The sequence below is a fragment of the Neodiprion pinetum genome, chromosome 4 (assembly GCF_021155775.2).
Source record: "Neodiprion pinetum isolate iyNeoPine1 chromosome 4, iyNeoPine1.2, whole genome shotgun sequence".
Taxonomy (NCBI): Eukaryota; Metazoa; Arthropoda; class Insecta; order Hymenoptera; family Diprionidae; genus Neodiprion; species Neodiprion pinetum.
The window spans coordinates 2,928,717-2,952,433 of NC_060235.2; the positions used below are offsets into that span (position 1 = coordinate 2,928,717).

The 23,717-nt window shown below is 38.1% G+C and overlaps 6 protein-coding genes and 1 long non-coding RNA gene across 14 annotated transcripts; 4 read left to right on the top strand and 3 right to left on the bottom strand.

Moving 5' to 3' along the window:
- The first annotated feature begins 994 nt into the window (after nucleotides 1–994).
- Nucleotides 995–5,964, top strand: LOC124216810 (serine-rich adhesin for platelets-like). 5 transcript variants are annotated; one of them, XM_046621795.2, is made up of 9 exons: nucleotides 999–1,226; nucleotides 1,520–2,211; nucleotides 2,418–2,530; nucleotides 2,673–4,328; nucleotides 4,499–4,606; nucleotides 4,727–4,836; nucleotides 4,912–5,097; nucleotides 5,267–5,423; nucleotides 5,514–5,964. In XM_046621795.2, exons 1-8 carry the CDS (start codon nucleotides 1,215–1,217, stop codon nucleotides 5,402–5,404), a joined length of 3,015 nt encoding a protein of 1,004 aa, XP_046477751.1. In that variant the 5' UTR covers nucleotides 999–1,214; the 3' UTR covers nucleotides 5,405–5,423; nucleotides 5,514–5,964. The 5 variants fall into 5 exon arrangements, with proteins under 5 accessions (XP_046477753.1, XP_046477751.1, XP_046477749.1 ...); XM_046621793.2 differs by having other exon boundaries at nucleotides 1,000–1,226; nucleotides 5,267–5,386; XM_046621794.2 differs by having other exon boundaries at nucleotides 1,000–1,226; nucleotides 5,267–5,386; nucleotides 5,517–5,964.
- Nucleotides 5,965–8,410: 2,446 nt separating this feature from the next.
- LOC124216059 (RRP15-like protein) lies at nucleotides 8,411–11,446 on the top strand. Its single transcript, XM_046620131.2, has 4 exons — nucleotides 8,411–8,572; nucleotides 8,763–9,297; nucleotides 9,373–9,586; nucleotides 9,685–11,446. The coding sequence occupies exons 1-4, from the start codon at nucleotides 8,518–8,520 to the stop codon at nucleotides 9,817–9,819; spliced, it is 939 nt and encodes a 312-aa protein (XP_046476087.1). The 5' UTR covers nucleotides 8,411–8,517; the 3' UTR covers nucleotides 9,820–11,446.
- LOC124217225 (uncharacterized) lies at nucleotides 10,064–17,337 on the bottom strand. Its single transcript, XM_069135595.1, has 4 exons — nucleotides 16,461–17,337; nucleotides 12,382–12,726; nucleotides 12,070–12,307; nucleotides 10,064–11,983 (listed from the first exon to the last, which is right to left on the bottom strand). The coding sequence occupies exons 2-4, from the start codon at nucleotides 12,719–12,721 to the stop codon at nucleotides 11,377–11,379; spliced, it is 1,185 nt and encodes a 394-aa protein (XP_068991696.1). The 5' UTR covers nucleotides 12,722–12,726; nucleotides 16,461–17,337; the 3' UTR covers nucleotides 10,064–11,376.
- Nucleotides 15,241–17,462, top strand: LOC138190905 (uncharacterized). The gene is made up of 2 exons (XR_011176987.1): nucleotides 15,241–15,383; nucleotides 16,084–17,462. It is a non-coding gene; the product is annotated as an uncharacterized lncRNA (long non-coding RNA).
- Nucleotides 17,463–17,483: 21 nt separating this feature from the next.
- On the bottom strand, nucleotides 17,484–19,237 carry LOC124216064 (lysophospholipase-like protein 1). Of its 4 annotated transcripts, none has more exons than XM_046620138.2 (5): nucleotides 19,168–19,237; nucleotides 18,666–18,790; nucleotides 18,337–18,597; nucleotides 17,932–18,221; nucleotides 17,484–17,818 (listed from the first exon to the last, which is right to left on the bottom strand). In XM_046620138.2, exons 1-4 carry the CDS (start codon nucleotides 19,202–19,204, stop codon nucleotides 17,991–17,993), a joined length of 654 nt encoding a protein of 217 aa, XP_046476094.1. In that variant the 5' UTR covers nucleotides 19,205–19,237; the 3' UTR covers nucleotides 17,484–17,818; nucleotides 17,932–17,990. The 4 variants fall into 4 exon arrangements, with proteins under 4 accessions (XP_046476094.1, XP_046476092.1, XP_046476095.1 ...); XM_046620136.2 differs by having other exon boundaries at nucleotides 18,999–19,203; XM_046620139.2 differs by having other exon boundaries at nucleotides 18,666–18,811; nucleotides 18,999–19,203.
- A 168-nt stretch (nucleotides 19,238–19,405) lies between these two features.
- On the top strand, nucleotides 19,406–21,149 carry RpL23A (ribosomal protein L23A). Its single transcript, XM_046620142.2, has 4 exons — nucleotides 19,406–19,523; nucleotides 19,983–20,257; nucleotides 20,501–20,628; nucleotides 20,814–21,149. Exons 1-4 carry the CDS (start codon nucleotides 19,490–19,492, stop codon nucleotides 21,073–21,075), a joined length of 699 nt encoding a protein of 232 aa, XP_046476098.1. The 5' UTR covers nucleotides 19,406–19,489; the 3' UTR covers nucleotides 21,076–21,149.
- A 175-nt stretch (nucleotides 21,150–21,324) lies between these two features.
- LOC124216051 (probable tRNA (uracil-O(2)-)-methyltransferase) lies at nucleotides 21,325–23,607 on the bottom strand. Its single transcript, XM_046620119.2, has 3 exons — nucleotides 23,515–23,607; nucleotides 22,350–23,422; nucleotides 21,325–22,291 (listed from the first exon to the last, which is right to left on the bottom strand). The coding sequence occupies exons 2-3, from the start codon at nucleotides 23,310–23,312 to the stop codon at nucleotides 21,398–21,400; spliced, it is 1,857 nt and encodes a 618-aa protein (XP_046476075.1). The 5' UTR covers nucleotides 23,313–23,422; nucleotides 23,515–23,607; the 3' UTR covers nucleotides 21,325–21,397.
- Between the last annotated feature and the right edge of the window lie 110 nt (nucleotides 23,608–23,717).

The following is a 23,717-nucleotide window of genomic DNA, read 5'->3' on the forward strand; positions in this document are numbered from 1 at the left end:
TTATATTATATACATTACAGGATGATATACTGTGTTACTAATATATAAGCAAGCCGATAATTCAGGACGATCAGAACTTGAGATATATAATCTTATTTCGCCTTCACGTACATATTTAAGAAATAAATAAATAAATAAATAAATAAATAATAAATAAATAAAACTGTATTATTAGATTTATCGTAACACTGCGTTCGACCTTATGAATAAATAAAACTCTATTATAACACTTTACGCATTATTATAATTAATTGACAACGACCCAGTGAGTAGCAGGCAGTATAAAAACGAAATGGAAGGAAGAAAAAAAGAAAAAAAAAGACAAGCCGGAAAAACGGATGAGAATCTGTCGGTCTGTAGCGACAAATTTACGCAATGATCTCGAAAACGGTCGAGTGAAATATCTCTGAGACGAATCGGAATTGGCAGTAAAATGAAAAAGTTTTGAAAGACATTAAGATTTATAAATATTTTAAATGGGAAAAAACGCAATCGTTTATTTACAAAAAAAAAAAAAAAAAAAGTAATGAGGAGGAAAAAGTATACGTTTGTCGGTAAGACATTGAAAAATTCATTTATTTCCGGTATAACTGATAGTTGAAATTAAACGGCACATGACAATTTTTAATGACCGTTATTTGATCGTGAAATTCTGTAATTTTAAAAATCTTTCATCGAACCGTTTCCGAGATCATCGCTAGAATCAGTCGGACGGATCGACGGACCAACATTTTTCTAGAAAAAAACGTGTTCTTCGAATTCGTAGAGATTCGTGTAAATCGCAAGAAGTCATTTTCCAACAAAAACCAATACTTTTCTTACACGACTAACGGTGATGAAAAGTAATAAGATAGCACGTTGATTGTTAAATTTCCCATCAATGTCGCACTGTAAATCTTTTGTTAATTATTGTACAGTTCGCGTTTTAAATCTTTTATCGATCATTCTGTCGTAAAAGGGGGGAAGCGTATGTCATATTGCCTGAATTACGGCGCAGCCCAGCTTTTTCCCCCCGCATTAAAATTTTTCCAAATAAAGATCGTAGTTGTACGAATAGTTTACACAGTTGGTACATGTTTGTATATTTGTATTTACATCGGCTGACGATACGATGATCGAGATTCGTGGTGCTAAGGGTTGAGAAGGAGCTACTTCAAGTGTACATAAATAAGGGAGAAAAGCTTCGATACAAATTGTACGAATGGTGATTGGAAATGGCAGAGCAGGTAAAAGTCGTTATTCACTAATTGAAGTAAACCCGTGTAACCATTAAATAAATTCACGAGTTCAAACCTCGTCGATTTCGAAGTCATTAAGTCGATAACCGGCGCAGTTACGATAGATTTAATTGCAAATGTGAGTAAATACGAATTCAATTCTGATTCAATGGGCAAATAGATTGAGCTTTGGACGCGGGTAAGATTCTAACCTAAAATTCAGACCCACCGGCATCTGCGTTTAACTTCATGACAATCGTGTAAAATCTAAACCTCAACGGCTGATTGTGTGAAATTTTCAGGAAAAGTCGTTCAAGGCTTTGCAGGATGACGAGCGGCTGAAAAAGTTACAGCGTCGTTTAAAACTTAACCAAATCAAAGGACTCAACAGCTCGCTGCGACTGTTATCGTCTCCTCAATCGTCGATGTCAGTAATATCGAGCATTCAAGGAGACAGCGCTTTGTCCGACGTTAGCTACTGCAGTCCTTCGCACAACTCGTCGAGAACGGGAAGCGTCATAACTTCGAGTATTAACTTCAGAAAAGTTCCGTCAAAGAATCTAAACACACAAGGACCGGTCGAACCCGGTACCTCGTCGGTAATTGAACAGAGTCTGGATAGTCAAAAGATGAATAATGACAGAGCCATGATGCCACCGCCATCCCTGGCTGTTGATGTTCGTAAAAAACAATCTTTGGAAGTCGCAAAGCAGAATAAATACCATCACAATTCGAACGAGGCTCTCAATCGCGCTACGGGTACATCGCCGGTACCCAACTACGACGGTAAAGCTTCGTGCGGTCCCCGTAACTCTGACAACTCTATTCGACGCGACACGCCTTCTACCGAACATAACGCGACGGTAAATGGTGGATCTCCGAAAGAGGGAACTAGAAGTAACGAAACTTCCAAACGAAATGGTAGAGTGTTCACGAATTGGATCGTCAGATTGAACGATCACGGGCAAATATGCATCAAAGGAAAAATGGAAAGGTATGAGAATATTTGTTTTTTTTTTTTTTTTTTTTTTTTTTATCGATTCTTTAGACAGCCTGCGTTATTCAGACAGATTAATTGCGAGATTATTTTTTTTTAAGACTCGTCGATACTCGAGACACAAGTTGAACTTCCTTAAGTGATATTAAATGATTCTAAACCATTTGAATAGGGTGACTGATACAATATGATTTTAAACGCAGCAGAGAACACGTGCGGAGCAAAGCTGTGAAAAAGAGACTGAATGCAACGACAGTGCTCTCTGTAATGCATCACAAGTATCATCTGTTGGGAAACATACACGATTTAAAGGAGGGTGAGCAACTTCGACGGAATCTTTAACGTGTCATTAATTAGTAATAATTTTAATCAAATTAATATATGTATTCGTTATTGCGTACTGTACGTTGCGATTGACCCACAAGTTAAAAAAAATTTCCTTTCTTTCCCTCCAACAGAACTCCCGGAGTACATTCGTGGTAAATTTTTCAACGGTTTTCCCACGGACTGGGAGAATGTCCGACAAATATGGCAGAGCTATGTCGCGTCAGGCTGCAGCCAACGATTTAGATGGCCAAGACCGATAGCTGATAGTGACGATGATCTACTAAGCGATATCACAGATTTACCAGTCTTAAATTCAACAAAGACTGAAACAATACTTAAAGCTTCATCATCAACCGTCCCATCTAACGAGCTTGCCACAAAAAAAACAACGAACAGACCACGGATAGAAACTGCTCCAGAATCTGGAATAAGTGAAATAGATGTGGATATCGGATTCGTTCGGTCAGCCGCAATTGAGAGTTCTAGTGTTCGAGCTAAAGTGACAGAGGCATTGCAAACCAGTGGTAAAAATTGCGTGGACCAAACAAGCCAAACTCTGGTCGATCTTTTGAAAAGTAATAATCAACCGACAAGTACAAATATATTGTCCAAAGAGGAACCTGTCTTACAAAAATCTGCCAACATGATTCCAAAATGGAAAATTGATGTCATAGTCGATAATCTCATGAATAAAAATTGTTCCATTGAATATATTCAAAAAGTTATCGAAGCTATCAATTGCATCAACGAGTTGTTTACAATGTCATGCACAGACAATAACCAAACTAAATCCGATAAAGGTATTTCTGTAAATGAAAGCAACGTAGAAAAGGTAAACGTCTCGAGAGATAGAAGCAATTCCAATTTTCAAAATACAAAACAAACAGCGGCGGCGATATCCCGTTGCAGTTCCTTGTCTTTGGCTAGCTCCAGCGAATCTGAACCAGAGTTACCACCAAAAAACAACACATTTATGTGCCAGGAATCGGCCAGGTTGAGAAATAATAAAAGTACCAATTGCAAATCACCGGAATCACTGAAAAGCCAAATTTCTTCAATTACACAAAAAAGCGTCTCGCGTAACAACCTAAGCGATTCTACTCTGACCAAGGCACCGACTCCGAAACATGATGGTAATCACCAGAAACGCAAAGATAATCGGGCAGCGCCATGTCTGGGGACACCGACAATGTCTAGAATTGAAAGTCCAGGGAAATCAAGTAAAAAAAGTCGTTACAATGAGAAATTAATCTTTGACACTACGGATTCTGATACGGATTTGGCGGGTCAAAATAATGAAAGAACTGGTTTGGTTAATAATTCATATCCAGGTAACAAAGCTTTTAGAAGAGTCTTAGGACCAAAACGTTCGGCTGTACCGAATGAAAAAATAGTCAATAAAAGTAAAGGTATATCTGGTGAGGTTGATTCCGATATTTCGATTATTGATTCTTATATTGGGCCTTGTCAAAAGACTACTGCAGTTAATATAGATAGAACACACGACTCGAGCAAACACGATCATCATAAAGAAACGCCTATTGAAAATTTCGAACTCGTGAACAATGAACGCAATGATCACGTTCAATCCGGTAATGGATTACCCAAAGGTCCTGAAAAGTCACTCGATACGAGCGATCCAAATGTGACACCCCAACAAATCGGTGACTCTTGCACTGTTCGGTTAACTAAAATAAACCTGGATCAGCATAACGCTAGTGCAAATAACAATGGAACACCCTCTAGATCGGAGAGAATAGCATCCTTACGCAAGCGTCGTAAAGTGGGTAAATATGCCGTAATCGTTACCTCACTTTTGTATACTAGAGATTGAAATACAATAATTGGAAGCTATCTATATCAACGTACTGATGTTCCGACTTTAAAATGAGCAAATTTTTTACACCCTTCATACATTGTAAGCGTACAGACTTATTTTCGTCTAATTTTATTGCAGACAGCGGTCGTGGGAACGATGAACTGCCTGAAAGTGATTCGGAGAATTTTAGCTTGCGAATGAGTTCTCGGGGCCGTCGTATACTACCACGCCTAGATTATTGGAACGGTATGTTTTTGTTAGAAAATTTTTAAACCAAACTCGGAAAATTATCCAGAATAATCTGTGTAAACGTTAAAATTGACTCTCAACTTGTTTTAATTTCAATATATTTCTTTTGTTATCAAGGTGAAAGAGTTTTCCTAAGAGATCAGAAATTAGTCTACAGTCCAGGTATGCCTGACACAACCTTGTCATCGGCAAATTCTAATATTTCGAAAAAGCTATTGATCTCACCTGTAAGTTCAATCGGCATATCGTTAGCTTTTCGATAATATAGAAACACTTTACGAATGATTTTATCTTCAACACAGAACAAAACAACGCTCTCTGAACCAACGTTACCACAAACCACTGCTAAGAACTTGAACAGAACACCGAAAGTCTCAAAAGACTGGTCACAATTTGAGAATGAACATAGAAACAGAAATGCTTCAAGCAATACAGGAATTCTATCGGAAATAACAGAGAACCAGCGGCCAACCAGTCACCACTCATGGGTAACGACAACGCATTAGTTTATCATCATCGTCATCATCATCTATCAGATTTCATCTTCCAAATCATTAAACCTTAACTGCTGTAATCGACAGTCCAAATCAGATGATGCAAAATTTACATGCAAAGTGGGAACCAATCTTATGGGAGAAATATCATATTCATTTTCAGACACGTGATAGGAGGAGCAACAGAAGATTACACGATAAGTCACTATCAAATGAAAAGCAAACCAGGAGAACAACACAACGTCATGGACCGTCAAGCAGCGAGGAGGAGGCAACGCCTGTGGTACGTACAACAAGTTGAAGATAGCCGGATAATTTGGGTAAAATTATATTCACCGATTAATAAATTAGGTGTTCGTGAATTTTGACTAGGTGTGTAATTGAATTTTTAAGAAAAATTAATTTTTTAGCAGGTCACCAGAAGGAAGAGACGAAGAATGTACTGAAAAACAATATTGATTCTAGAAACAGATTCGATGTTGAATCCATTTTAAGAGGAGCATAAAATATTCGTGTTAGTTGGTATCCTAACAAATCGCGGTATGTTTTACCAATTAAGTTAAGCTAAGAAACGATTGTCGAGTAGAAATTAAGACTCCTTTCATAATCGGCGATTTGAATATCTTATAACGTTTGTCCACAGCAATTAGTATCGTGTGGTTTATTCAACTATGTGCTTAGGATATTAAGATACAAACTTTTATCTTTTTAATTCACAAAGCTAACATTTAAGCGATTCATTCGTGGAAACAATTTATATTTACGATCACCGGTGGCTGCTAGTCAAACAAAAACCATGTAAACCACAGGAATCGAAGTCAATAAATGAGCAGGGTTTTTTTTGCCGTTCTGTGCTTTTAATCATTGTTTATAACATCATTAAAACCCCCAAATTTTCACACATAATCGTTGTATTTTGTCGTTTCTTTTTTTCTCATTATTACAGCATGTGTTCATTTAAAAATTAAGTCATGAAACTCACCAACGACTCTGCGAAAGATCTGTTTTTTCTGAATCCATCCACGTACGTAGATCTGCTCTTATTCCAAAGTCCCTGTCGTTGAACTTGATTTTTTTTCACAATGAATTATTCAACAGCGGGAATGAAGATTTCAAATATTCAAGTTATTCAATACGAAAAGTCACACTCGCGAATAATGATCAAAATATTTTTTCGCGTTCACAAATATCACAAAAAAAAAAAAAAAAATACTTCAATAAACTTGCGCTAATCTCGCCTACGTGTGAAAATCTATATCCACGAATAATGCACGCAACAGATTTCTTTAGCACAAGAAAGTAACATTAATTCAACTTACAGGGATCGGAATTCTAGAAACAAAAGAAAGAAGAAAAAAAAAAACTGTATCAAAACCATCTCCCGAATTTCAGTTTCTAGAATTATTGCCGTACGTGTAGATGTAAATTATTTACGAAGATATTACATCAATTGTTTTCACTCGCGATACGTAAAATGAATCGATATACATCGTAAATAGGTAAAAAAAAAAGTTTCGAATAAGATATACGAACACGAGAACCACCATGCACTGCACAATTCGTAGAAACTACTTAAACCACACGTACGAGTCTCACGCACTTCTATTAACCGTTAAAGTGCGTCGAATTAATCACTCACAAACATTTCAGGCATACAGATCGACTTCGATATACGTTTATAAGTACGTGAATACGTATTTGGGTACGAATATAACCGCCCGAAGAGAAATTACGACGCTCCGACGAACAGATCCGTACCTCACGACCGCCGCTTGTCAACTGTTCTGATCTTCGCACGGAAGAATTTTCGTTGGTCGATTTGAATCGAGCGTGGCTGTCTTTTGTTTACCGCGGTTTCAGAACCGCTCGCGACGACCCTAACGGCTGTAATACCGAACTAGAATTTTTCATTTAAAATCTGCACAATCGTGCTCTGCGTAAATGATTTTGCGAAAAGAAAAAAAAACACGACATAACATAAACAACTGATATTGCAATTTTTAATGTGAACCATAAATTCGAAATGGTGGCCGAAGTGAATGTAGAATCTGGTTGAAATTTTGGATTCAGTATATAAAAAAATTGCAACTTTAAATTTACAATTTCGACTAGAGTATTATTTAATAACGCTCCACCGGCCATGTGATTTTTTACTGACGTTGCCGGTTAACATGAACGATTTTATCCTGGGCTCTTTTTTCCCCCACTTAGGGCTTTTCAAAAATTTACAGAAGATTCAGGTCATGAGTTTCTGAAGCCTAATTGATATTCTAATAGTTTGCATTACGAAATTTTCATTTTGTTAATTAGCAGAAATGGTTAAACAATGAAAAATTTTCTAGACACTGGTTGGTGTGAAAGTCAGGGTGGATGATATCGTCCATGTTGGCCAATGGAAGGTTAATTCCACACAATAACACAAGAATAAAATTTTTCTATTTGAATCTACGGAATTTACAAAATACAGTTTGAGGATAAAATTCCCATCACTAATTATCGATACGATTGTTTTTGTGTTCCATTTCTTATTTTATTCTCGTCACTTGTTACTCTAATTTTAATTTTTCAATTATAAAGACCAGTCCTATGTACAAGCCATTTTACTTGCCTTTTTAGTTTTTTATTAGCGTGTATAAAACATTGTGAATAATATTGTGCTGGTCAATTAATATAAACGAAATTAACTGTGCTAATCAACTTTTGTGACAGTCGAAGAGTTCCATTAATTGAATATTAATATTCCTGTAACCATTGGTGGTCAGAAATTAGGACACGGGGAAGAAGCTGATTTAAGAACCAAACCAGTGCAACTTTCAAATGGCACCTGGCTTCAGTTTTTCCATTTAGTAATTCATAATAATTAAAACTTGAAGAACCGTATAAAAATTTGTACAAACATTGTAGAGAAATCCTTTCACCTCTCGAAGAGCACAAGAAAACTTTACAGCGAGCATTAATTGTCCCTTGTAAGATTCTTGCAAATATTTGAAATAATATATCATTTATAGTGCATTGAGCAGCATATTGAGGTGAAAATAATTTTTTTAAAAAATAACCTAATACACCGCACTTTATTATTAACATTATTGAGATGAAATTATTTGTTATTTACGTAGAACATATGCCTTGCCTTAATATACCCAATCTGAAAATAACGAAAAATACATCCGATCAACAAATAGTGAAACAAACATAGTGTACAAACGTCATTTTACTGGATACATCTTCGTAACATCACTCGTCATAAATCTCATTCGAACTACGCGAAATACACATTTTGAGCACATATCGAAAATGGTCGATAGCGATTGTCAACTTCACGTGGTTAAAACAGACTGAGGTTAAAACAGGCGTCGGTGCGCGCGTGAGTATCGTACGATTAAATTTGAGAATTAGGTCTACATCATTAAAACGATGATAGCGTTAGAAACGGTTGAAAGAATGAATAGGTCGCCTAAAAAACCAAAAGGTAAGGTTCTTATCGTCAACCGTTCGCTCAAATCGTATCAATAAAAACAAGCATGTTTTTAGGTTATAAATATTTTATGTACACAATGCAAACTGCTTCGAATTATACATCAAACTCAATGAAATAGTTGAAGTACAACATTTTATCATTTTGAACGTCTGGCCTAATAGCAATTTTTTGTTTATTCTAGTTGAAATACAATTCGCTAACGACAGGGCTGAATCGTCGGATGATGGGGACGTTGACTCGGGTCGGGAAACTGAGGAAAATATGGTCGAGAGTGCGGATGAAGGTGACATAGAAGATGCATCGGGGAGTGATGAGGTGGAATCAGGCTCTGCGGAAGAAGAGGATGATTCGACCGCACCAAATTCTAATAGCGATGATGACAAATCCAAAGGAAACCCCGGGTGGGCAGACGCGATGAAGAAGATATTACGAACAAAAAAGCCCAAGCGCAAGACAAGCATAGTTTTGTCAAAGGCGAAAAAATTGTGCGACGTAGTACCGAAATCAAAAATAGTTAGCCCTGGTTTTGAAGTCGATGGAAATGAGGAGACTGTTACAGAAGAACCATCAAAAAAATTGAAGACAAGCCAAGATAAGAGAGAAAAAGAGGCGGAACATGGTATGAGGAAAAGAAGAGAGGTAGATCTTGGAATTAGGGTAAAACCTACGCCCCTTGATAGGGACCGAGAAAAAACATTACAGAAAATAGCGACAAAGTAGGTTTTTTAGAGGTTGAACAATTTTATGTTCTACTTGAAAGTAGCGCTACAAAGTTTTACTGTCTGTTTCAGGGGTGTAGTACAATTATTCAACGCTGTACGCCAACAGCAAAAGGATATCGAGAAACGTTTGGAAGAAGCCGGACCACTGGAAAGGAAACGTGAAATGGTTTTGAAAAATATTGACAAACGGGCATTTTTAGATGTTCTTATGGGTGGTACTAAGAGCATCTCCGTTGACGGTCCAGTTAAAACTGAAAACCAAAACGACATGCAAATGGAAAAGGTAACCTGTTTTCAAATGTCGATGTATTTGTCTGAATTACGTCAGCCAAATCGCCTGTGTACTGAATTCTAAGATATTTCTTTTCACGTTTGTTAAAGGGTGATGAGGAAAAAACTTGGAATGTGCTGAGGGATGATTTCATGATGGGAGCGAAGTTGAAAGATTGGGACAAAAATGCAGAGGACGACGAAGCAGATTCGTCTGCCCCCGAAGAAATGGACAGCGATGATTGAGTCTCCTAAATTGTGAACAGTTAATGAAGAACACCAAGGCTCGTATCAAATTCGAATAAATAATACTAATCAAAATCTTGACGCCGCAGGAACAGTGTACAATGATGAAATAGAATTTCCTTCGTCAACCAGTAAGTCGAGTATTTACAAAGATGAAAATATATTTACAAAAAAGAAAAACCACTCAATATTGAAAAGAAATGTACACCAATTCTATACAAGGTATACTATCACTATTTGTACAAACGTTTGCAGTTTGATTTTATTGTGTGTATGTATAATATAGTACAGCTAGATATTAAATATTTAATATACATAATTATTTTATTCTCGTCTTAATAATTGTAACATCATGATGAACATTAAAATCGTTACATTTCTCAGATTACGCTTGAATCGGGTATATTTACTTTTCTGGTAACAGACCATTCGATTGCACGAGTTGCCCATTCTCATACTTTCATGACTTCGAAACTTGAAATGACGTAAAATCAACCATTCAGCCCCGACTAATCAACTGTTCGACCGAAAGGTTATTTGATTCGTAGAATACGATCAATAAGTTCAGCCACATCTTCACCCAAGTGAAACACGAGCATGATACATTTTCCAAACAGAAATGCCTATACGACAATCTTTTCAGACCTCGAGTCATTCATCATCAATCGCGCAAAACTGATCATACGGATACTTGTAAATGTACAATTACATTCATGCATGTATCATTCTTCTCTCATCAGCTAAAACGAAGAGCAATAACTGTACAGATTTTAACTCTCGGATTTCGAAATGCACACGGTTTTCATTCTACGAAGCTGTTTCCTATTAATTGAATGATGGTCAACCAGGAACAACTCCTGAGTATCTACAAATACCATTATGTGGATGAATTTATGTGTGTACCTATTATTTCTAAGTGTATTCAAATGCGTATACCTATATATTATGTTATGGACTGTCGCTTAATGAAATACCAAAATATATTTTTGTATATTTCACAATATTGTTGTAGCTACCATCACTCTCTCGTGGAAATGAAGTTATTCTGCGAGTACTATCGACCACCTCTGCGTTCACAATATGTTCGCAATTTATACTCTACTGCATTCATGCATACATACCTATGTGATTATATGGATTCATGTGTCTGACCCAGAAACAAAGCACGACACAGCCTAACGAGTATGCAACTCGGTATACAGAACAGCTATGATGTTTGCAGTATTGCAGTTTGCACACAATCAACAAACGCTGTTCAAATTCATACGTAATGTGCGGTTTCCAGCGATGATGTGTGCGGAAAGTAAGATAAAAGGAGAAAAGTACAATCGATTCAGTCTACGAAAGAAAAATATCAGGTACCTTGTACCTCCGAACAAACTTTCGGCGTTCATCAAGTCCACTCTCGCCCTTGTACGATGAAATGCAACGGGCACTTTGGATGTTTTTGCGCTCTCTTTCGGTAATATGATAATCAATATGGGTTATATAATCTCATAATAAATATTAAATTCAATGCAATAATATCGATTGTTCATCTTTTTTTTTCTTCTTCGCTCACACTCTGCTCTCTCGAATATCAGGTAGTGTACCAAAGTCTCCTGCAGGCTCTCCCTCGTCGGAGGAACCAGGTTCCGAAAAAACCGGTCTATGGTCGTATCTCGCATCGCTACTCGGCGAAGAGTAACGATTCCTCGATGATTCCGCGACTCCGGCAGAGTTGTTGCCCAAGTTTTCGTTAACATAACTTAAGCTGCTAACGTCTAACTGACGATCACTAATTTGTATCTCAGTTTCGTTGTGAACAATGTTACGAAAACTTTCGTTGCTACCTTCGTTACGAAGTACGTAATTACCTTCGACCTCGCGGTCGTAACCGTGAGACCCGATCATGCCAGTGGATATTGTATAGGCGTCCAAATTAACGTCGGCGTAATACTCGTCCAGTGGATTATCCGTCAAAGTTGGATTTCTAGTAACATTTTGCTGTGGGAAATTCGGCGTGGAAAAACTGCCAATACCACCGTAATAAAAATTATTCCCCTGCACGTTCGCTGGGTTCTCAATAACACGCGGCCGCGTTTCCAGCGTCTGCATTTCGATTTCTTCTTTCCCGTCCTGAGCAAACTCTTGCACGTCCAACTCGTAGGGGAGGTTTCCGAACCTGAAATATTGCATAATACGTTTAAAAAACGACTTCCTGCAGTTGATACGAGAAAAATTAATCTATCCACGTATACACCATCCCACCTATGCAAGAGTATGTCCGAGTAGGACGGTGGCATATCTCCTTCGTCCTTTCCGTATATACTCTCGTAGGTAGGCGGAGCGAAGCAGCCTCCCAAAGAACCGAGGCTCTCCTTGCTCGGCGTTTCGGCATCCATCTCCATTATACTGCCCTGGCTGCTCCTGAGTTGGTGCCGGTTCAAACTCCTGGGATTCCGCTGAGCTCGAATAACGCTCTCCCCGAGCTCAACGAGATCCAAACCTTCGAAAGACCGTTGGAAAAAATATTTACTTCGTTCTATTTTTGCCTCCGCAAGCTTATAAAATATAAATTACCCGTGGTGTCTGCTTGGAACTGCGTAAAAACAGTCCCGTCAACGACCAGCATTCTACCGTGTGGAAGGAGGATGATCGTCGGCGTGGCGACCATGGCTTGATCCGTGCTACCAAACCGTGGATCCGGTTCCGGATCCTCGAGGCGACAGCAGCAGTGCTTTTTGCACAAAGACCTGCAAAACGGAGCGCCCCAACAGCAGTAGGCAAATATGAAGCAAAGAACGGCCAGCATGACCAACAACGCCGCGACGCCCTGACCCTGCTGAGCGGCGGCGAGACCCGGACCTCCCGCAACTCCGACGCCGACGCCGAATCCTCCGCCACCGCTGCTGCTGCTCATCTCACCTGAAATTCGAAACAGACATTTTAGCTTTCTGTTCGTTTCCTCGTTCTGAAGTAAATACCGGGAGGATTCCTTGAGAGTTAACGATGCGGACGATGCTTCGCCGGCAAATAGGCAACCGAAGTTACATTTCATCCGTTTGCCGGCGAAACGTCATTCGCATCGTTAACTCTCAACGAAACCTCCGGGTATGCACTTCGATACTGCAGTATAAATTGTCACGTATTTCATGTCAGTTTCATGCACCAGAATTCAAGGAGGATTATTCACATTTCGTAACGCATTAAATTTAAAATAATAAAATGCGATTGATTCAATCTGTTCGTGGTCGCGAAGGACACTTTCGAACGTCATTTGTTTACCGTAACCTCTTTGGACTAATCACGTGACGTCTGACAATTATTGGCACCCTCCTGCAGACCGCTGAAATACCATCGCACATGTGTTGGTCGGTACACGTGCATAAATAATAATTATGTACCACATACGGACGTCCGTAGTTGTTTTTTTTTTTTTTTTTTGTTTAAAGCAAAATTCTCGTAACGGCGTGATCGAATTTCACCTTGACCCCTGATCTCAAACCGCAATGCGGTTCAAATGTAGCACCGTATAGAGACACGTGGGTACAATGAACAAGTATCAAAAGCGCCAAATGGCTATGTGCCAGTGTTGCTGATAAACTAAACTTGCGCACCTATTTTCGCAAAGCGGAATCGTGGTACGTTTCGAAAATTTGATCGAATAACACGGAACCTGGAATACGAAAATTGAAATGGAGAATAAAAATAGACTGCTCGTCACTAGCTCCGAATATTGTCTGACGTGTGAACAAGCCGAAAACACATCGATGGTGTACGAACCTAATCCAACCAACAATGAGACCCATGTATATACCTATCCCTATGAACACACGAGGGGTTAATGAAATTTACTTATGGCATTGATTCAGCCCCCATGATGAAATTCATTGTACCGTGTATACATACTGACGAGAATTCGGAATAGCTGCATTAGTACAATATTAACATTATCTTTGGACCGCGTGTTACGTGAAATTCAAATGTAGGGCATTGTGCGTTTGTTTCAATCTATATCTATACACGTTTCGTGTAATTCTACGCCTAACGATAAGTGAATCTTACGCAGGTTGAAGTTATTGGTAACGTTATCATAATGAATAATTGGGAAAAAATGACTAATATTTTCTCATCTTTACGAATATATTGAAGGAGCTAAGATCGCAAAACATGAGTATGTTTTGTTATATTACGGTTGACTGAATTTCAAACAGTTCGAAAATAATGATTTTTCCTCGGCGCGAATCGTTACCCGGTAACGTTACTAACTTCAACATGATCGAATCTTCGGGCTAATTTTGATTCCTTCGCTTTTCATTAGATCGTTCACTATACGCCTGCAGGGAGAGATTACATTACGAGTGAAAGTGACTATTGTGTCCAATGTCGACGACTGTGATACGTGAGTCGATTATCTGATCGGCTTTCTTAAAATGTTTGCAATTGCTGGACATCGCAAGTCTCATTACGCTATGTTGTACATACGTAGATACATAAGTACAATAATTATTTTACGCATAAGACAAGAATGGGCGAGAATTATGGCGTGGGTGGTTACCAATTAATTCTACTAATGTAGAAATTCCGCATAATCTGTAGTCTGCGAAGAGTCGACGGACGCTTCGTAAAAATGAGGCTGAAGTTAGTAACGTTAATGTAACAAAATATCAGGGAATAAATCGCGTTTTGTTTTTCATGGTTTACTAAATTTCCTATGTGATTCCTTAATGTTCCAAGTAAAGATTTTTTCTAAATATGCATCGTTACGATAACGGTGGGCCAACTTCATCATCATTCGTAAAAGGAATTATAGTGGAGTAACATTTGTTGGAAATTTACGAGATTGAAGTTAGCAACGTTATCCTAACAAAACATTGGGTTATAAATCACTATTTTCTTAATTTTACAATAATTTTTATGGAACTAAGATTTTGAAATATGAGCGAGTCTTGTTTTATTACGGTTTACTGAATTTCAAAATCGCGAAATAACGGTTTTTCTTCGGCATGAATCGTCGCGATAACGTTACCAACTTCGTTGATTGAAAGATATTCTTCAGTCAAAGCTAACTTCAATATGATGGAAATTTAAACCGACCGCGTTATCGTTCGTGAACGCTGGTATTGTTCCGCAGAATATTGATTATATCGTCTCGTTGTCGTTTCAAGTGACAATTGTAAGAAAAAATCAACCTGACAACTAAACATATCATGAGTTAACGCTGAACGGTTAGAATGCCGTTAATAATTTAAAATTAATATACATACCTATTCGTGATATACTATGTGACATTTATTATTATCTATTAATCAGAATATTTCGCTTCAGGGTGCGAGAACTGAGACTTTCAGAGTTATGAAATTACTAATTCAGGTTAACACATACTTACTCACGATAATAGATTAGTTAATAAATTATACGGACTTGGTGGGGTCATACGGTTTGTTTACAATATTACAATCGACAGCTGTCGTTCCTAACACGGTTTCATAATGATCAATCGATATTCAGACGCATATTGTGATTCTGTTGCTGCTGCGTTTCTATTATTGATTCATTAAGATTTTCCGGGCGTTAGAAAGGTAATAATTCATCCAAACTTTTGTCCGTGATCAGAATCATAAATATATTACGATCTATAGCGAGGCAAAATAACATAAAACACAAAGTAGGCAGAAATCAGTATTAATAATGAATGCACATATTATACATAGCTGGGTTAATTAGCAATTCACCCGTAGAACAAAGAAAATTGTTATTCGCACTTTAATCATATAAATCGATAATACAAACAGGCGCGTATCATATTCTTCGGAGAGAAATGAAAAATCTATGCGTGTAAGAATTGTAAATGTTGTTAGTAATCAGAATTTATCGTACCAGTAATGTCAATATGATCCCTTTGCTTTAACAGACCTTTCACCCTCACGATTATCACTCGCGATTCACTACACTTTGAAATTCTAACTATCTTTCTTCCTTTCTTTGTCTCTTTATCAAGCTAATTCGTAATCCAGATTTAAATAAAAAAAAATTTTTAAATTCGTTTTATGACCTAATGACTGATAACACTACGTCGAACTCTATGTCCTGCATATAGTTTATACATATATAACACCACACTGTAAAAAAGGCTCACAGATAAGAAACAAACATATGCAGAGAATATATATATATATATATATATATATATATGCAGAAAACACAGCTGGCGAGTTTGCGATCGAAGATTATGTGTTAGTTTTAACGCGTTCATAATTTCAGTTGTACTTTGATTTACAGAAGGCGTTGAAATTAGGCAGATTGTCTGAAAAATGATTAAAGCACAATTTCTTCCCTTCGCACCCTTTTGACAATCAGCTGTCCTGCAACTTTTTACACGAGTTACGACGAAATGGAATATCTAAGATGTCAGCTGAACGAAGTCCATGCGCAGTACTTTCATCACGTATAACATTATACATCCATACATGTCTGATAATAAGAGAACAAGGAAAAATTATGATATTTTAACACGTTTACGATGAAAGAAAATTGAATTTCAACGCTTACAACACCTCGGGTTAAAACTAAACCCTCGAGTCTGATGGGTAGTAAAATTTTCCGAATAATGCGCAATAGCATGCGGAGTGAGAAAATGAGGAATATAAATCACTCACCTCCTCGATTATCTCTACAAACACTCGAATATTACTCCTCTAGGGGTGGAGGCTTCCCCTTCATGGTATCAGGGCTAATTCCCCGGAGGAAGGGATCCTGTTACATGACGCAACCCGGAAACAGCCGCGTCTTAGGCTCGGTTCCCGAGCTGATGGGGGATGTTTTCTTACGAGGGATCCAAGGGATCGGAAATCAAAGACCGGAATCCAGAGCTACCACAGGCCGCAGCCACCACCGACTACCGACTGACGAACCAAGCCGTTTGGAGTCGCGACTACGTCCAACTGCGTCGTCGTCGCGGTATTTTGGAATGGTGGTAGTTTCGCGGTGGCGTCGTTGGTCGATCGCCGTCCCTTTCCTTTTTCCTCAGCGGTGAACCGATGTCGTTTCTCCTCTTCGTTTCGTCGACGAGACGTCTCGACGCCGGCGTCGTCCCCCTCCGTAATTTTCCATCCCTATTTACCACTTCGCGCAGGGGTCGATTCCTTTTGTTGTCCTCGACGATGTAGAAAGGAGCGCCAAACTCCCGATTAATCATCGTGTTGAGGGTATAGTTAATTAGTAATTTAATTGAATAAATAAATAAATAACTTGTTTATCATTCGGTAACAATTGGCTTCTTTTTTTCTTATGCAACTTCGACGTATTTTTTAATATCACCTATCCGTGTTGGTAATCAGAACACTCGTTATGCGGTCATCTTCATTTTCGCGATGCGGATTGTTTTGTAATTACATACACCGATGATTTGTCAAATTTATCATTGAACAAATTGCGCAACAGATTGATTCAAGATGCCATATTATACCAAAGCCAAGTTTGAACAGCTCTGTTGAATACTCTACGTGATTTTAATGTTGAAAACCAACTGGCTGTATTTAAACGAGCAGCCGCTCTGAGGCGCGATAAATTTATAACGTGAACGTGAGCGATTTTCGTAATATCTTTACTCACACTGAAATTTTCACTTCTGCGGTTTGCCAACTGTTTCGCAGTTTAAAGATATTGAAAAATACGACAGATTATTGAAACGACATGTAATATATTGCTGTACATGGTTGGTATTGTGTTTGGAAAACCCGATTTAATCCTATTTTGTCTATCATTTATAGCTACTATGTACACAGCTGTTGCTCCTCCTAGAATATTTCACAGAAAATTCTATGTACAATCGTATAAATGCATAAATGCATAAACCAAAATGAGTAATGAAAACAAAAGGACTTGACGAATATTTATAAAAATTGTGATACTCTTCAAGGTGCAAGTTTCTATTTTTTCCTATCTGTAAGATTGCGAGGTGCAAGAAAGTTAATGCTTTTCCTTGTATTGATGTAAAATATCACGATCCTTGAGTCTGAAACAGATAAAATGAACTGTAATTGACGAAATTAAAATATTTTCGGATGGGAATTAAACTTTGAGTTCTCTGTTAACATTTGCATCTAGTTATAGTATTTTTTTCCTTACTTTAAACTCTCTTCCACTATGTCGACGGATTCAGGTTTATTTGTAAAATAATGAGATTCTTAGGAGGATTCTTCTGGAATAACATTGAGCAACCATTCTTTGAACTTCTGAACTTCAAGTTTGGTTAGTTCATGATACGCATTTTTTAATGGTACAAATTCCCCCTTTACACCTAACTCTGTAAGAAGTTTGAATGTTTCCTCGCCCCATTCAATAGGAACTAAATCGTCACGTACACCATGAAATTGTAAAAGCGGCGGAGTGCTTCCAGTAGTGGCAGTCTTCAAAGCCTGTAAAAGATTAAATTGAAGTTATTGAACGATTTGGCGACAGTGAAAGAGCGTAGGATATACCAGAGATTATAAATAACAGAGTAACTTATTCTCGCAGTAATTACTTTCATACTTCATAAACTAAAGAGTTGTCATTTAAAAAAGATGACATGGCACAGCACCCAGCAACCGATGTCCTGTGCCTGTAAGCCATATGTAGCGACAAAGCTCCTCCCATTGAAAAGCCACCGAGAACTATTCTGTTTACGGGTATTCCGCAAGCAATTTCTTTCTCCAATATTCCCGACACTTCGGAGCACATAGAATCGATCGAAGCCTGTAGTTCCGGGGCAGACTTTGATATTGCCGAACGATCGAACCAAACATTGCTTGGCTGAAAATGGAAGTAGTGTTAAACGATGCTTTGAAAAGAAGGGTCGTTGATCTAGATCAAGCTATCACCTCTCCGTTATTGGGGGTGTACGGCTGAAGTGGTGCAGTAGGGTAGACGATCTTAATATGAGGAAATTTGAGTTCCTCTTTATTTAAAAGCTTTATCCAATCCTTCACATTGTTTCCCGTATCTCCTGGAAGGAAATACATTCATGCTGTAAAATAACAAGTAATACTAAGCATAGCTAGAAATCTAATGAAAATATTTCAGCCCTAGTTGTAAGTGGATCGATAGAGTACAATATTAAGAAAGCAATTCGCGGTACGCAGGTAATGATTCAGCTTAATAAGATTTGAGGTTAGACAGTTTGCATCGTATTCCGGCTTTGAGATAATTATTACCTGAACCGTGAAAAAAAATCAATGTAGCAGTATGATTGGCTGTGGCTTGAATCGTATGCAATTTAGATATTCTTGTCGCTGCTGCCATGACGTTGATCATTAGTAAATAAAAATCCAAAGTAATTTACGTCCGAACAATACTAATTGATCAAAATTGATAATTGATTACCCAGCCATTGATGCTCATCCTTTGTACTGTGTAACATCTGATTGGCGAATGTTTTTGACTAGCCAAGTAGCGCGCGAAAATTCCACATCAAATGCATCGCACCTGTTCAAATGTGACAGTAGTGAGAATAAATTGGCGCAATAAATAAATTTCCTAATCAACCCTGGACATAAAACGTAATTTATCAAGTTATCACAACTTTTTACGTCAGTCGTGCATTTCAACCAGTCAACAACTCTTGCAGTCGAAGCATTTCAGAGAGTTTAGAAAGCGACAATCAGCGCCGTCTCTTCCGTTCGGTGTTCTTGTTCTTTTCATCAAAATGGCTCCGAAACCGAAGCCCACGGAAAAACCAAGTAAGAATTTACCTTATTTATGGTTAATAACGTATGCGTTGCGAATGGACTATGCGACGGTTTTGAAAAGAATTTTTTCTCAGATACGAATGCGCATCGGTAGATGTTTAAATACGATCAAATCGAACGCGAAAGATCTACTGACAAATATTCCTCCACGCGGTCGTTCGTTTCCAGCCACATGGTAATTCTTGAGGTGTTGTTTATGTAGTTTAGTTAAAAGAAAAATCCGGTCAACGCGACTCTTGTTCAATATCAGTTCGACCCAAAAATCAAGATCACAGACTATCGTGCTTAGGCGTCATGAGGCGGTACTTCCTAACCCTCAAATCATACGTCATTTACTGATCACATTAGAGACAATATCCACCATCTCCTTGCCAACATTATACGAACTCAAATCGTCCGATATTATATCCCGGAAACAAGGTATATCTAATATATTTGCAAATTTTCCAGGCAAGCCTGCCGAGAAGAAGGCAGAGAAGAAGACGGAAAAGAAGCCAGCTGCGGCTGCTTCGACATCGAAGGTTACTAAGCCAGCAGCCAAACCTGCTGCGAAGAAGCCAGCGAGTGCTAAGCCTCCTGCCAAAGCTGCTGCTAAGCCTGTTGCTAAACCCGCAGCATCCAAGCCAGCTATCGCCAAGCCGAAGAAGAATGCTTCAAAAAAGACTCCCAAAGGTGGGAAGGCTCCTTCCAAGCCAGTGCAGAAGGCTCTTAAGGCCCAAAAGAAGGTAAGATATGTGGAATTAGAATGTGTGAACGAATCGTTCCGTTTCAACGATGATGATGTCTATCAGCATAGTCTAAACTTTGTTTATGATTATAATACATGATGATTCATGTGTGGGAATCTCTTTGAGAATGCATGAAAACAAAATTTTATACACAGAACTGATTAAACGCTTACTTAACTTTTATAATAATGTTTCAGTTCGTTATGCAGTATCATTGATCTTAATTTTTTCTCTTCTTAGATCTTGAAGGGTGTACACGGTTCCCGTGTTCGAAAGATTCGCACATCGGTGCACTTTCATCGGCCAAAAACATTCAGGCCGCCGAGAAATCCCAAGTATCCACGCAAATCTGTGCCCAACAGAAACCGGTAAGTGCTTTACTTTTTCTCCAGCAATTTGTCTCAGCCTTTTGATGATGATTTTTCGTGTGGGAATCTCTTTGATACTCATGAAATAGAAAAAAAAAAAACACAATTCTGAGCAATGTTATTGTAAGAGATCGGTCAATTTACAAATTAAGCATGGTATTCAATGATGTATTCGTCATTTTCAGCATGGATGCTTTCAACATTATCAAGTTTCCGTTAACAACTGAGGCTGCGATGAAGAAAATTGAGGACAACAATACCTTGGTCTTCATTGTCCACACGCGCGCCAATAAATATCACATCAAGGCGTCTGTCAAGAAGCTCTACGACATTGACGTAGCCAAAGTGAACACTTTAATCAGGCCAGATGGCAAGAAGAAGGCGTACGTTCGACTGGCTCGTGACTACGATGCTCTTGATGTTGCTAACAAAATCGGCATCATATAAACACCTTTAATTGTGTACTTGTATAAAATTGAAAAAACACTGTCAAGATAATAAATAAATATCTTCACAGGTCAGTCAAGTTTTTTACCTTTCTTCATACCGTTATTGTTTTTCATGGATCTAAAAATCGCAGAGCAGATATGGATTCTCGTGACTTCTAAAATTTTGAATCGACTGAAAAATTCGGTAAAATCTAAAACTGTTGCCAGGAATCGGGATATTGAAAATTCGGTACATCAACTCACCAGCATATAATATCTAATTTACTTGTGATATTTTTCATGTTAAAGAAAACACATACATTGGTTCTATTTATTTCCAGTCAGTGTTTGTAATAACATATCTCCTCATTAAGCGGGCATCCATTAGGGTGATTCAAGTAAAACCAACAAGGCTTTGTCTTCTTTGCAAATTTAGAATTGTTTCGCTTATTTTTTTTCCGCGTTACATCTGTACATGTTCCAGGTACTCGAAACTGAACCTTTCCCTGTATCACTTGAAATATATCACTATTATTTTTCAATAACGTTTGCACGCCTCCGCATTCATTCTTCATTTCTTTCAACGCTTCTTGAGACAACAGTTGCGCAACTTCACTTAATTCTATCTGACCCCCAGCATTCCATTTTTCGTTTGACGATTGTATATCTATCATCCGAACTTTGCACAACAGTCGTTCCGCAACTAAGTTAACTATGTCAGAAATTATTCCTTTGTTAATCTTAGTGCAATTTCTTACTCGTTCTACATTTTCTCTAGGCTTAAAACCTGCTGACCACAAATTTTGATCAGATGGATCAGAAGAATCCGTTATGTTATCTTTTCTACCGTTAGACCTGGCATTGATTAATTCCCGAATAGCAGCTTCTTGTACATCTGTTCTATCCTTAGTATATATCCTGTCCCTACCAATTAGACAAATTCTCTTTGTGGATGGAATTCTTAGTTTATCCATGTCAGTTTTGAAACCACATTCCTCACAAACATTTTTGATATAATTCATGTATTCGAAGTATTGACTCTTAGCTGCGTTATCTCGCTGGTATTTTCGTCCATTAAACTCGTAGGCACAGCAAGGTAGAAGAAAGAATTGACACTGATGAGAACTCCGTGCAGCTATGACAGGTATCCATGGAGTCAGTTCATCTGAATGATTTCCTATCAGCCAATCGGTTTCAGGAAAAAGACTTGATGCCGAAGGTACTATTGTGCGTACCTGAAAAATACTTTGTTAGGCTCTGACTCAAGTTTTGTGCAAATAAATGTCAATATACCTCCAAGCGAGTACTTTTAGGATATAAATCCCAAATTCCCCTCTTTCGTAGGTCGATACCGAGCCCTGGATGCCCTTCGCTGGCCAATATATGTACCAACAAACCATTGCCACAACCAAGATCAACAAACGATTGCTTCTCCTGAACATTTCTCGTCGTTCTTTCCATCTCCCATATGAGCAAAAGATAAGTTGCGATGGCGATATCTTCGTAGACAAACTTAGCAGAATCAGTATTTTCGGGCCAGATTTTAACCATTGCAGTGCCATATTTTAATTTTAACTTGTTGTACAAAATTGCATATTTCTCAGCAGAAATTAAATTCAAGGAGCCTGATATCAGACTACTACCAGGGCTATCGGAGTTTGCCCACTTCACAAAACGTGGAAAAAATTGGTCCTTCAGCCACTTAAAGCTTGAATCTTTGCAGACGTTTTCATTCCCATCAACATACAGTGAAAGTTTACAAAGTACTGCATCGTGTTCTAACCTGTAGGACCATTTGGGTCCCAGAGATTGCTTAGACTCCTCAATGGAATGAGAAAAAAAGGTGATTCTTCCATTTGCTTTGTCAATGATTGCCAACTTTAGTGTATGGGAAAATTTCTCTGGGTTACGGGGAAGTAATTTTTGAAGGCATATATACGATCCATTGTTTAAGGGATCATTAAGTCCATCACTCAAGAATTCACTGCACGATGCCTCCAACTCCAATGCTAGTGAATGATCTGTTTTGCTAGGGGCTGGACAATTCTTGTACAGTTGTGCAACACTCGCCAGTTTCTCGAACCATTCAGATGAACACATAGATTGAATGTCAGCATTTAACTGGAGAAAAAGTAATTTTTTGGCTGTCAATATTCTGCGATTCACGACATGAGCATTGTCGAGCCATATTTTTGCTGCCTTCCAGAACTCGCAGGTATCAACATTGCCGTGAGAAACTACTGATTCACAATTCATCTTTCTACTCCTATCAAGATTGTTGGCTCGCTATTATAAACAAGGGGCAAAGTGGATGGATGAAATTAGCTTTCAACATCACTTTAGGCTTGTCCAGAATCCTTGGTATACTGAAAAATAAAAATGATAACACTCTTGAAGAGGTAAGTGAAATCTAATAAAATACAGCAATGTCTGTAATGGCAGCTACAGTCAATTCTACCTTGTTCATAATCCATTTTGAGTCTGCGTAAGCTTTCTCTATGATTTCTTTGACCCGTTCGGCGTCTGGTTCATTTGCGTGTTGCTTGAAGCTCTGTAAATAAAAAGCCTGTTGATATTGAGTTCCAATTTCAGGTTATGCCTGATAGTTATAGGAGTTTTTTTATATTGGGTAAATGATAAGAAAAGAAGCGCGGAAAATTT